Here is a 13,984-nt window from a genome sequence, read left to right as displayed (position 1 = left end):
TTAACTGTTCATGCTAATTTTCTCTATGTTGGCTATTTGTAATGTTAACATTTAAGAACAAAATAGTTTAAGACACATTTAAAACATTTGATTGTAGGTTTGAGTGTCTTGTTTTATTCATTTATTAGAAGTGTAAAATTAGCCATTTATCGGTTTTCTGACATAACATGGAAATAATTAGTATTGTCCAATATTTCCCAACAAAAATAAAGGAAAAACAAAATGGACAATTCAGAATCAGTGAATCAATAACTAGTCCTAGAATCAGTAAAGAGTCATGGAGAAATCAGACTTACAAGGCATAATATTTTATTATGCAGATAAATACCATAACTTTTCAAATGACAGAAATACGTGGGGCTCTATGGGCTTGAAATGAAAGAGATACGTTTTTTTTTTGCATTCAAGGGTTCAAAAAGGATTCCTGCATCCTCAGCATTTCAAATCACATTGAATCATATATAGGTTTCGAGTCTTAAACCTGATGATGTGCGAGATGCAATGCTTGAAATAAAGGAGCTATTCTACTTCTGACAAAATACAACTGTGCATTTCTATAGAAAAATATCTTAGAATTCATACCGTAATGGCTGTGCTCTGTAAAAATGCTTATAAATAGAATAAACCTTATATAGAATATAAATGTTTTTTTTTTCTGTTTGTGCAACATTTGTTTTTAGAAAAATAATTCCATGTCCTGCCCTGTTCTCATAACTCTCCAGAAAACATATAAAAGAGCCGTACACATTGCACTGCATTGTTGCACAGAACCGAAATCCAACCAAATGAAACAAGTCCTTCAAGAGTACATTTTTATGCCTTAAACATATTTGACCTCAGACTAGTTGTTTTGAATCAAATATACAGGCGTTAATGCATTTAAAGACCACATGCAAACAAAAACTAAAAGCAAATGAGGGTTTAAAGGAGAGACACTGAGTTTTCCAAGCCCTTTAACACTCACCAAACACTAGAAACAATATCTAGAATTATATATATATATATATATATATATATATATATATATATATATATATATATATATATATATATATATATATCATTAATAAACCTTCTGAAGAGGGAAACTGCACATTAGAATAATAAATAAAAGGTACATTTCAGGATGTACCAAAAAACTAATTCTGCACTTTAGTGGCACATTTCAAATGAATTCCCAATGACTCTGTCAGTCAGAATTTGCATACTACAGATTTAAGACAAAGACCTCATCTCTTACGATGCTTTTTTATATTTCTATGTTGTTTGAGGTAAACTGAAGTAGTGTTAAAGACTCTTAAAGGCAATGTCCTACTTCCTCTAGCACCACGCGACTGTGGCACTACCTGACTTTTGATACCGAAAGCATCCAAGGTCACAAACATGCAAGCAAGCCTTTTTTTTTTTTTTCAAAACATCTTAGCTGCTGTCACATGTCAAACCTGACATCTGGAGCACAGTAACTCTTGCACAACATCACATGCACAATGGCATAGGCTTAATTTACAAAACACGACAAACAGCCAATAAACAACACACTTCATAAGACTTTTTGATTGCTTTTACCATTATTTGAGTGGACGTGATCAGCAAGTGGGAAACCACGTGTCCCTGTAACTCTAAACGCATCAATTCTTTTAAATTTTTTCCTTCCGTTAAATACTAGAATAAATGGGACACAACTACAGTGTCCCTGATTGATGAGCAATTCAACTCTGTAAGTGTAAAAATAAATCATATTGCACATTTTCAATAAATAATAGAATATTTTCCCTCGTCTGGATTAGAAACACTCACAAAAAAGTAGGAGTGATTTTGCTTCGCATTAAATTCAAACACGATTTTCAATGTACCGTATTTTTCGGACTATAAGTCGCACCTGAGTATAAGTCGCATCAGTCCAAAAATACGTCATGATGAGGAAAAAAACATAAGTCACACGTGGACGATAAATCGCATTTATTTAGAACCAAGATCCAAGAGAAAACATTACCGTCTACAGCCGCGAGAGGGCGCTCAGGAGCACTGAGCAGCATAGAGCGCCCTCTGGTGGCTGTAGACGGTAATGTTTTCGCTTGGTTCATTTCTCTTGGTTCATGTCAAATTAATTTTTATAAATAAGTCGCACCTGACTATAAGTCGCAGGACCAGCCAAACTATGAAAAAAAGTGCGACTTATAGTACGGAAAATACGGTAGTTAACAAATGTAAAGGAAAGAAAGAACGGTACATGAAAACAAAAAATGAAAGGTGATGAGAACAGTAGGGGAGCATCGATTCAAGAGCTTCCGAGAAGAACTGCAGTGGGTTCGGTAAAGGGTGTAAGACTGGTGTGCGCGGTCGGCTGCCTCGGGCCAGGCTGGCTGCAGCAAAGCCCCCTGAACGCATTCCTCTGGCACTGCGAGCACATCTCCCAGTTACACGTCAGATGGTAAATGAGTAAGGCAGCTGCTCTTGCCCATCATGCAAAAGTGCATCATCAAACATTTCTAGTTAAGTCTCTGCCAGAAACCTATGGAGTGGCTGATATTAAGGCTTTCCATCAGCAGGTAAGAGTCACGTTACACTGCATTCCCTTCTTTGGTTTCCATTTCAACGGTACTTTAATTTTTCCCCTCTATTACTATTTTCCTCTCTTTTGGCAGAGCCGCATGATATTAGACCACGCCATTCTCAAGGATGATGCTCTGGGTCTCAAACTCCCATATGTTGATTCTTCAGCTCCCTCTGCCCTCTGGACACTGCCTGGTGCCATGTGGATTTCAGAAAGGTCATTGACACTGTGTGGGTCGCCATCCAACACTAAAAGGAAGAAACGTAATACAGTAGTACATATACGTTAAAAGTTACTGTACATCCATAAAAAATGCAGAAGGGGCTAGTTGTCACGGAGGCTGTAGCTAGCAGCTGTTTTGGATGTTGGCTTCAAACAAAACTGTAAACCACTTTAAAATAAAATTCTATGGAATGAAGAAAGTAGACATAAACAATTAAGGTCAACTTATAGTGAGAAAAAGATACAGTACAAAGTTCATAATTTAATATTAACACCTTTCATTTCTTGCTCGGCCTGCAATAGTGTACTGGATGATGTATCATATCTGTGCAAACGAGCTATGCAAATACATACAGTACAGACCAAAAGTTTGGACACATTCAAAGAGTTTTCTTTATTTTCATGAAAATTGTAGAGTCACACTGAAGGCATCAAGGGCTACCCTGCCTTTAAGTTGGTACAACAATTTTTTTATCATATATTTTCCAATATTCATAATAGCTGTTGGCTAAAAAAATTAAAATAAATAACTATATAATGATTGAAGATTTCAGCTCAAAGGTTGAACTTAGAATTAAGTTTTTTTGGTAAGATTATTTCAGGTAAAATTGATCACATTTTTATTTTGCTTTTACATATTTAATTTTATTGCTGTAGGAAAACTATATCAACCCTTTTTTTGCTGAAAAGTCTATAGTAGGCTTTTTGACACCAGGCTCTGACAACTTACACCCCCCTTCCAAAAAAAAAAAAAGCTATTATTTAGTATATTTATGCCAATGCACAACAATTCTACCCAAAACTATGATTTCACCCAATAATTATATGTTTTGCGAGTCATTTACTGCAACATGATAATATCAGACTCCAGTCCCGTTCTCATTTTTCTTGGTTGAATACTTATTTCACTCAGAAATATTTCATTTTATGGAGATGCAACATGTTTCTAGTGATAATTCATGTTGCTATTAACATATTGTAACTATATTTACTGTTCGAAAGTTTGAGGTCAGTAAGATTTTAAAAATGTTTCTAAAAGAAGTCTCTTATGTTCACTAAGGCTGCATTTATTTGATCCAAAAATGTTTTCTATTTTAATAAATTTTAAAATGTTATTTATTCCTGTGATGCAAAGCAAAATTTTCAGCATCATTCCTCCAGTCTTCAGTGTCACATGATCCTTCAGAAACCATTCTAATATGCTGATTTGCTGCTCAAGAAACATTTCTTATTATTATCAACGTTAAAAACAGTTGTGTTGCTTAATAATTTGTGGAAAGCATTAATTTTTTTTCCAGGATTCTTTGATGATAAGAACGAACAGCATTTAAGATAGAAATCTTTTGCTATAAATGTATCTTTTATCGAATTTATCATTTAATGTAATTAACCCCCCCTCCCAAAAAAAAAAAAAAAAAAAAAAAAAAAAAACTCAAAACTTTAAACGGTACACTAAAAAACGATTTTCACTCAGAAACTGCTTGTAAATTTCACAAACAATTACACAGGAAGTAAATTTTGAAGTCGAAAAACTGAAATAGTATTTTCTAATTAAATCTACTTCAAAATGTTTTTTTTTTTTTCATTTACAACTTTGAAAACTCAAGTATAACGTATAAAGATAAGTAAGCTTACCCGAGATGGTAGTGTTTCATGTAAGGAAATGGACAAAAATAATTGCCAATCCAATATTCAAAAGCATCACCATGGCAACCAAAATTGAGTTAGGACCCTGGGTAAAGAGACACATGATGTAACGATTCCAGCAACAGTCCATAAAACACACATCAGAACGTATAAACGAAACATTTAAAGCCCCCAAGCACTTACAGATTCTTCGGCTACGGTTTCATTGGCCAAATCTAGGCTGGCTTTCTTGGTTTCAGCGAAGCTCTTTGGTCTGATAGACTCTTGTTTCCTGATCTTGGGCTCTGGTTTGGGAGTGGACGTCCTGACCAGTTTGGGTGGTAGAGGCATCCTGGCCAGACTAGACTGTGTCATCTCAGGCTCTTCATCTTCTGTTTCCTCTGGTGGAGGCAACTTCCTCATCGGCTTCACATAGTAACTGTGATAAGCAGCGTGTAGCTGTCCATTACCTGTGCTGGCAGGTTTGGGCTGGGCTTCAGGGGCCTTGGGGGGCTTTGGTGGGGGCACGTCCTGTAGCTTGATGGCCGGTACAGGAGGAGGGGTGGATACCTTGGTGATCTCTGCCACAATCGTGGCTCTCTCTTCTTTGCTTATCTTTCGAGCGACGGTACTACTGTCCTTGCTTATCTTTCGGGCTACGCTGCTGTTGTCTTTGCTGATCTTCCGGCTGGCGCTGGGGTTGGGTGGCTGGCTCTGATGAGGGGAGAGAGGAGGTGATGGGGTCGGGCTTTGGACAGGAGAGTGGCTTGGAGTCGTGCCGCGCCGATAGAAAGGGCTGCCAGAAGGCTTCTCCTTTTCCTTCTCCTCTTTAGGTGCTTCCTCCTTAATCTCCTCCACCGAATCGCTGAACTTCTGTTTGATGTAGTCAAGCCCTGTAAGAAAGGGATCAAATGTTGGAGTACATCACAGAAATGACAAAACCACAAAAGGTAGCCCAAAACAGGTCTGCCAAACATGAAGAATCTATCTATCTATCTATCTATCTATCTATCTATCTATCTATCTATCTATCTATCTATCTATCTATCTATCATAAGGTACAATAAACTTCATACATTGTAGCCAAATCGCAGGTCATCGGGATTTAAAAGATAATTTTTTTTTTGTCTATAAAACACAATTTATATATACTGTAAAAATAAAATAATATAAAGTAAATAACAAATATATACATGCATTCAAATATATAATAAATGCATATAAAAATTAATATCTAAAGTTTTTTTATATTATTTGTGTAAAATATTTATCAAATTATACTTATTACTATACTATATTAATTTAATTTTATGTTTTTCATATAATTAATATATATATATATATATATATATATATATATATATACATATATATATATATATACATATATATAAACACACACACACACACACACACACACACACAAAACATTTTACTCAGTGAAATTATGTATAAATTTAGAAGATTTAAAAAATTATGATAAATGTAAATTCACCAAGCTGTAACAGACACGTCACTCTGGTTCTTAAAGGAATATTGTTACATAAATGCAATTTTGTGTTTCACTTCTCAAGTCTTCTCAAGTCTAATCTGTAAAATAAAATACACTTTTTTTAAATTGTTGTAATTCTTGAAACATGGTTTGCCTGGTCAATGAAAACTCTCCGTCCAATCTAGATCAATTAACTCAAGCAAAACTCTGTAAAGGGTATAATGGCGAAACCATGAATGACGCAATGCTGAGTCTGCATAATAGAGCTTTCCGGGAAAATCATACGGCTCCAACTGGCTTGAGCCCAAACAATTTAACTGCAGTTTAATTCACTTGACATCTCTGGCATCCATGATGACCGACTTCAAACAGTGCGACGACATTCTTAATGTTCAAATGGCTTAAAGTATCCTCTGAAGATAATTTCTCATAATAACTTGATAAGAGCTCATGCTCATTCTGTTTCTTTCTGTCTGAACAGAACTCCTGTCACAAGTTCCCGGCATTGTTTTTGTGATTTACTGGTCTAAAGGGAACACGCTGGCTCAGGCATAATTCACTGCCGAACACCCAAGCCTGTTCTATCATTTACAAAAGACACTTACATACTTATCTGACCTGCTATTAACTAAGTTAATTGTTCTTAAAAGTCATTTTGATCATATGATGTCTAATGTTACAAGCCTTTGTGTAGAATGTTCTTCTCTAACCAATGGCAAGAACTGTTAATCTTGTAGCTGCGGAGCAACTTAAAAATAAAGTCCACATAATGCTCTAAGATTGCTTTGATCTCCCTGTAATCCTCAAGTGGAAGACTGCTACCCTGGGATGGCACAACAGTAATATACTGAATGCATAAGCATAGGGTTCTGCATTTTCTGTGAATGGGGAATATTGTAATATATCAACATTATATGCATAATGATAATGCATACACCAAATCACTACAAATGAATTACAAGCGCAGAATGTAGGAAACTGTGTAATGAAGTAATGAAATGTAATATAAAATCTACATAGGTTAGTAAGGATAATATTGTTCTTGTATTATCCATGACGGTTATAATGGATAATCTTGGCCATATTCCAGCACCACTAGACAGGCCTATGTGGTGGGTCTGTTTAAGTCCTCTGGAGCAGTACACCCTCGCCGACCTTAAATTTGACCCTCGCACCAATAACGAGAGAGGTATTCATTTGATAGCTGATGTGACGGAAAGGCCTCATTTTCTAAGGTTGCTTATCAGGATCAACTAAACGCTGGATTTTCAAAAGTTTGTGAAATATTTAAAGCTCGCGGCACATAACTTTTTAAATATGTCTGAGAGGTTTACACATTGCTGTTATTGTGACGACAATTCCACGCCTCGAAACGTGACGTGAACGAAACTAACTGTGATTGGTTGTATGACATGTCAGTCAAACGGCCCTAATGGGCGGGCCTTGGCCAATGAAAGCTGCCATTAATTCCAGACCTTCAGTCTGGCTACGCGAGTCTATGAAAAAAATCATTTTCTTAATCAAATTTTCAATAATAATAATAAACTAAATAATCTAAACATCATTAAATAAGACTTGTTTTCAGAGAAGATATCTTGAATGAAGTTCTCGAACATTAACATGAATTATTAAAAAGCATAAAACTAAACTAAACTTAAAAATTAAGTGAATTATTTTTAACTAAAGACAAAGAAAAAAAAATTGAATTTTTTTTTATTGCTTTTGTGTAACAACACAAAAACCAGTGCTACTTAGTAATTAAATAACAAAATATTGGAAAATACTCGTTACCTTAAAAGAAGATCTCACAACATGATGAGGCATCAAGATGTATAATCAGAACTGTCATGTTGTCATGTGAAATTCAACTCCAAATATAAGTGGTGGCTACACAACCTCACAGTCAGCATAAGGCATTTGACAAAGATCCAAAGGCCTCTCTTATGACATGAGAAGGATTATGAAATCTTTTCACCCACAGTTAAGAGACACAACTCAATTTCCCCTGACATGAAGGCGGATGGCACTGAAGCGGTACCATTGTCTGAACATGCAACAGATCAAATTCAGAGACGCTACAACACAGCCAACCAGAGGCATGACAAACATACACATTCGGTCTGTGCAATCAACCTTAACATTTAGTTTATTATCTACATTGTGAAGAATATTAATATAATATAAGGAGCATGTGATATTTATTAAGCACTTCATACATTCATGCCAGTGGAGTTTCGTGGGTATTTATGAAAAATGCCAAAATCTATATCATACATTCTGATGGACTAATAATAACGGACTTATAGTCAATCTATGTACTAAGCTTTCTTCTAAAATAAAAATAATAATTAATTAGTTGTACCTCTGGTGAATGGAATTTGAGTCCCGCCTCGAGGACCTTTCTTCTCTCCACCATTTTACTATCAGTCTGTCAATACTGACCTTTTGCAATTAAATGAATAAAATAAAAAAAATATACATTCATATATATTAAAATAAAATACTATATTTCGTTTGTGTTGTTTGTTTGTTACGGGAATCAGTTGCAACTGTGAGAATAATAAAATTATTCACAATTTTTTGATTTTAAGTAATTGTGACTTTTAATAAAATGCGTTAGTAAAAAAAAAAAAACAATAAATGAAAATGAATACATATATTAATCATTTATTTAATTCTAAATACATGTTCTTGGCCTTCTTTAATTATAATAATTAAAATATATACATTTGTGTATTTAATTGTCTTAATTGTGACTATGTATGTATGTGTTTATGTATATACACAAAAGTAAATAAATATAACATATTAAGAATGTGTAGTTGTGTGTGTGTGTGTGTGTGTACTTGTTTATTTACATAAAACAAACAGTCCCAATTGTAAGATAAATGAATACATTACACATTATTTATAATTATAGATGTCAAAATCTGAGCGATCAAGGTTGTACTGAAATGGCTTAAATTAACGGAGAAAAGGAGAGATGAATTGTTGGGGATCATAAGGTCAGGACAGCACCTGCTTTCTGTGCACCTTGCATTGAGGAGGTGTAGTGACTGAGTGATTTAAAGGAAGGAGGGGAGAGGAGGTGCAGTCAGGGCTCAAAATGTCTGACTGAAGGAATGGACAGCTGCAGTTAGAGCCCTGCTCGCTGTCCTGCCATTCCAACTATCCCTCTGTTAGCTCCATGTAAAAGGACACACTCGCTCCAAATATAGCGCAATTAACGTCACTCTATAAACCTCGTCGGGTGGACCATTTCAAATAGGGCCTAAAGACAACCATGGCGACAGTGTAGCGTTTTTTTCCTGATGTGTTACAAAGGCATACTTAACCTCTGCACTAATCTGCCATAAGCCAGAAATGTCAACTACGAGTGCTAGTGTTTACTTTTCTGAACGCGATGTTTGAGAGCTAGTGGGAGAACCAGGCAACGCTGGGGATCAGGCCAGATCATTTCAGAAAGCCACTTTGTTTTCATACGACACTTCAAATTGAAGTAGGTTTGTTCCTGCTTTGAAAAAATCATTATATAAAACGAAAACATTTTTGTTTACATTTTAAAATGTAATTTATTCCTCTGATGGCAAAGCTGAATTTTCAGCAGCCACTACTCCAGACTTCAGTGTCACATGACGATGAAAGTGTTGCTTAACTGGTTGCAGTGTTTGTTCAAACAGACGCTGTGTGCAGCTGTTACTATTTGGAAAGAAGATCATGATATGAGGGCTATTGCCTTCGTTAAACAATGTCTGTAAAGTCTAGGCATTGCAAATGAGCGAACGGGACCAGGATATGACCAGGAATTTCTAATTAACATAGAAACATATGGACAGCATATTGCATGTGAGTCCAGTAAAAAATTTGCCTAAATAAATAAACAGATAAGTGCTTACACTTGAAATGTGAATGTCTGGCCAGTTTTAGTATGCAGGGTATGTACTGAAAATGTATCATATTAAATAATCACATGTCCGTTGTGACCTCAAGTGTGTTAGTCATTAAATCTAGTGGCACTAATTATATTCTCATTAACAAATGATATCCTCCCTTGGATTAATCTGAACCATCAGAAGGACTACTATCAAAATGAACCTGTCTATTTGAATAACACATCATGCCCACTGGATCCAATTTATCAACAAAACTGTACTATTATTTGCAAATGCATATATACTACCATTCAAATGGGATCAGTACATTTTTTTAAAGAAATTTAGCATTCAAGATGCATTTAATTACCAAACTTGACAGTAAAGACATTTTGTAATGTTACAAAATATTTCAAATAAATGCTGTTCTTTTAAACTTTTTATTCAGCACCAACTCAGGATATTAAGATGGTTTTTTTCAAAGATCATGTGACACTGAAGACTAGAGTAATGGATGCTGAGAATTCAGCTTTGCCATCACAGGAACAAATTACTAGAGCTTGACCGATATATAGTTTTGCCGATATTATCGGCCGATATGAGCCTGTCGCCGATATTTCGGTATCGGTGAATATGATGCAGACATATGAATTATTATAATTTTTTTTACAGAACATATTACGCAGATAAAATGCTTGAAATGGTGTAATTACTTGGTTTGTCCAGCAGAATGCGCTCCATTGCTTGCTACTGGCGACCTGGATGAAATGCTTTAAAGCTATGTCTATGGAAAACCACTGAAAATTTGAACAACCATATCTCCGTAACGGCGTGGCGAATCCACATCAATTTCGGTGACTCCCTTCAGCTTGAGGAACCCTCTTTAATGCATATTGAGTGTACATCTAGAGGCCCTCTTTCGAATGAGACCACCCCCGCAACTTTAGCCTCTGGGATTCAGGAGTTGCAGGCGGTTAAATTCACGGTCTGGCGCCGACTGATCTAGTGATCCCGGGGGCTACCGACGCTCGTACGGTGGTGTTTGGGAGGGCTCCTTAAGGGCTCCGCTGGTGCATTCACAAGACAGTTACACCAGTCAACACTTTCACTTCAGTAAGGCGGTCTCTTATTCAGGCGGCAGCATTCAAGCGTTGTCTTATTCCACCGTAGGTGCCCTGCGAAGTGGACTCCACATGAAATTGCACCATGATTCCAGTTCCAAGGGAAAATTTACTCTGTACATTCACAGGGAAGCAAGATGTGAATTTATATTGTATTTATTTACAGCGGTAGGGGAGAGTGAGGCACAAAGTAATACATTTTGACTTAGTTTGTGTAAATCCACATGGGGTTCAGAATATTTTTTATCACACTAATTTTACACTTGACTAGTACAAATATGTCACTTTGTTTCATAATTACAGTGTATACGTTTTTCTTTTACCCTCAAAAAAAAAGGAAGTTAAATGTGATAACAAGCCCTGTGGGTGGAGAACATTGTAACATCCGAGGGGCACGTTGTAAATTGACCTAATGACAGCTTAAAACTTATCTGATCAAATGCATACTAAAATATTTTGTTAATATATATATATTTTTTGTCAAATAAAATAATGTCATTTTTTTATTAATTAAAAATAAACTGATTTTGGAGTTTAACAACAAATGCTTGGGATGGCCCATATAAATGAACAAAAATGCTTTACATGTCTTAAAATAATAATTTCTTAACATTAAACATTGACTTTCAGTCTTTATTCACCTGTTTCTAGCTGTTTTTCAGGACAATTAAGGTAAATAGTGTAAATTACATGACTAATGTCATAATAGCAGATTTGTATAATTAAAATTAATTTTTTTTATACCAGAATTTAGATTTTACTATGGTAAAATTATTTTTATGTTAAAACAAATCCGTGAATGAATGTTCCAAAATGAAACAAACTTCAATGGAATAAAGTTGAATGGAATTGAATTGAAGTTGAATTACATTACATATCTCTGTCACATCATTATAAGTGTTTGATCACCACACTGGTGTGATCATTGCAAAAAATTTGTTTATGTATATATATTCTGTTTATGTATATACTGTATAAACTTTTGAATGGTACTGTACTATAATATACACAAAGAATATAGGCCGATATATCGGTATCAGAGTTTTTTTACACCCTAATATAGGTATCAGTATCTGCCCCCCCAAAAACCATATTGGTCAGGCACTATAAATTACATTTTAAAATATAGAAAAATAGAAAATTAAATTGTAACTAAATTTTTACAATTTTACTGTTGACTGTATTTTTCATTATAAATGCAGAACTGATGAGCATAAGAACCCCAAACGTAACAGTTATGTAAGTGTTCTCTTTGTATTTTCAGTGCAGTTTGTCTTAAATAGGCACAGTCTTACATTACAAATTCTTACAAAACCAGTTTTGCTTCATCACTGAACAAGCCGGAATGAGGTGGTGTTAAACAATATGGCATTAGATTTCACAAATAATGGAGTTTAGACAAAAGGGTAAATCAGGTCACTAAGAGAGTAAAAACAAATGGTAGGAAAAAAGTGAGTTCTAAGAAAATCAGATCAACAGTTCTCCTGTAACAGCTTCATTTATTTAAGATTTTATCTCCCTAGCAGCTCTTACTAAGATTTCACAAGTATCTATAAGACATGATTCATTTGCACAGTTATATCCTGTCCAACATGAGCGTCTCCTTTTGAAAGTGATTTCCAGTTATAGATCTTCTGAAGGTTATGTACCAAGCCCCTTGTGAGTTCGACCTTTCTCCCTTGACCTCCCTGTGCTCAGCTGACAGGAGTTTAGAGTGTAGTTTGGGTGGGGTTTGCTTCTGAAAACTGAGAAGTGTTTCTGGAACCTTTTCCATGAGAGGTGAGCGGCACAATAGAGCTGTAACTTGACATGCCCACTTCTTATCTGAATCTGCTTACTGAGAGCAATGTGCCATACGCACAACACACTCAACAAGCCTAAAATTCCTCATCCAGAGAACATTCTCGGTTTGATATGGACGACATTCTTTGGCTGCTGTCAGTATTTCCAAAGGGAACTGGAACAATCACAGAGGAAAAGACTACTAATACTACTGCTTTGTAATTTTGAGCAATAAACTTCATTTGTTTTAAAAAGGACGGTCAATGTACACTGCATATAATAAGTATTTTTGTCTTGTTTTTTACTAAAATATTGAAAGATTCTTAAAATCACGATACATTGAAAAGCAAAATTACCTAAAAATATATATAATGTTGTTTTCTGAGAAATAAATTTAAATGAAATGACATTAAGCCTCAAACGTAAAATTTTTCTTAACCCACTTACATATATTGTATTATTATAAACTCACTTAATTTTGGTCATTTGTTTAGAAAACCAAACTTAAGTACTGTTACTTCCCAAGTAAATGTATCTTGATTTAAAAATGTTTAAATATTAGTATAAAACAAATTAAAAAAATGAGTAAGAAAGTAATTTTGTGGAGTGTAATATGCTCATTGTGCACAATTAATGATAACAATTATTATAAACATAAAAAAATGTTACTAATCCGCTATAACATCATCATTAAAACTATATGTGAATCTGCATGTGCAAAGTTTAAAGGGTTAGTTTTGAGGAAAACACATTCCTGTAGCTTAAAACATGAACAAACAAAATGGAGGTTCCTTTAGATAAAACTGTCTGACAAATGCATAAATATAATAATTGTTTTTTTTAAATGTATCATGTAGAGATCTTCTGATATTTACCATCACTTCCAAGTCCCACCGCATTTAAGAAAATTAAGCTTGCAAAACTGTTGTTTCCCTTAAAAATAAATATAAATAATTAAATGTTATATATATATATATATATATATATAAATATTTTAAATAGATACATACAATATTCTATTTTTATTTTCTTGCTGAGCAAAAAATAAATTTTCTTGCTTTTGGCCACTTGAGCAAAACATGATTCTTTATATCAGACCTGTACTGGGCACACACAAAAAAAGTGTAACTTTTAACCTGAATTTGCTATTTATATTTGATTAGACCCTTGATGTAACTAAATTATGCACATTGTAGGTAACCTGAGAAAACATTTTTACAGTGTTATGCTACCAATAAATTCTCAAAAAAATCATGTTTAAAATAAATTACAGAACAGTTCAATTATTTATATAATATAATATAAAAACAAACTG

The 13,984-nt window shown here is 34.5% G+C and overlaps 1 protein-coding gene across 2 annotated transcripts in view; it reads right to left on the bottom strand.

The window, feature by feature from the left end:
- Window positions 1-292: 292 nt before the first annotated feature.
- The window catches only part of LOC113066073 (junctophilin-1-like), a 57,262-nt gene continuing 43,570 nt past the window's right edge, over window positions 293-13,984 (bottom strand). Inside the window, exons 4-7 of one of the 2 annotated variants that reach the window (XR_003279118.1) lie at window positions 4,607-5,295; window positions 4,412-4,508; window positions 2,694-2,802; window positions 293-2,657 (exon numbers count right to left, since the gene is read on the bottom strand). Coding sequence is in view for 1 of the 2 variants with exons in the window: in XM_026237679.1 (XP_026093464.1) it covers window positions 4,428-4,508; window positions 4,607-5,295 (770 nt within the window). In the remaining variant the exon portion in view is untranslated. Of the gene's footprint in view, window positions 2,803-4,411; window positions 4,509-4,606; window positions 5,296-13,984 lie in introns of both variants that reach the window. The other variant, XM_026237679.1, reaches the window with a different exon arrangement.

The sequence above is a fragment of the Carassius auratus genome, chromosome 49, assembly GCF_003368295.1.
Source record: "Carassius auratus strain Wakin chromosome 49, ASM336829v1, whole genome shotgun sequence".
NCBI classification, from domain to species: Eukaryota; Metazoa; Chordata; class Actinopteri; order Cypriniformes; family Cyprinidae; genus Carassius; species Carassius auratus.
Note: the sequence above shows the minus strand (reverse complement) of the source record. Positions and strands in the feature narration are given on the sequence as shown.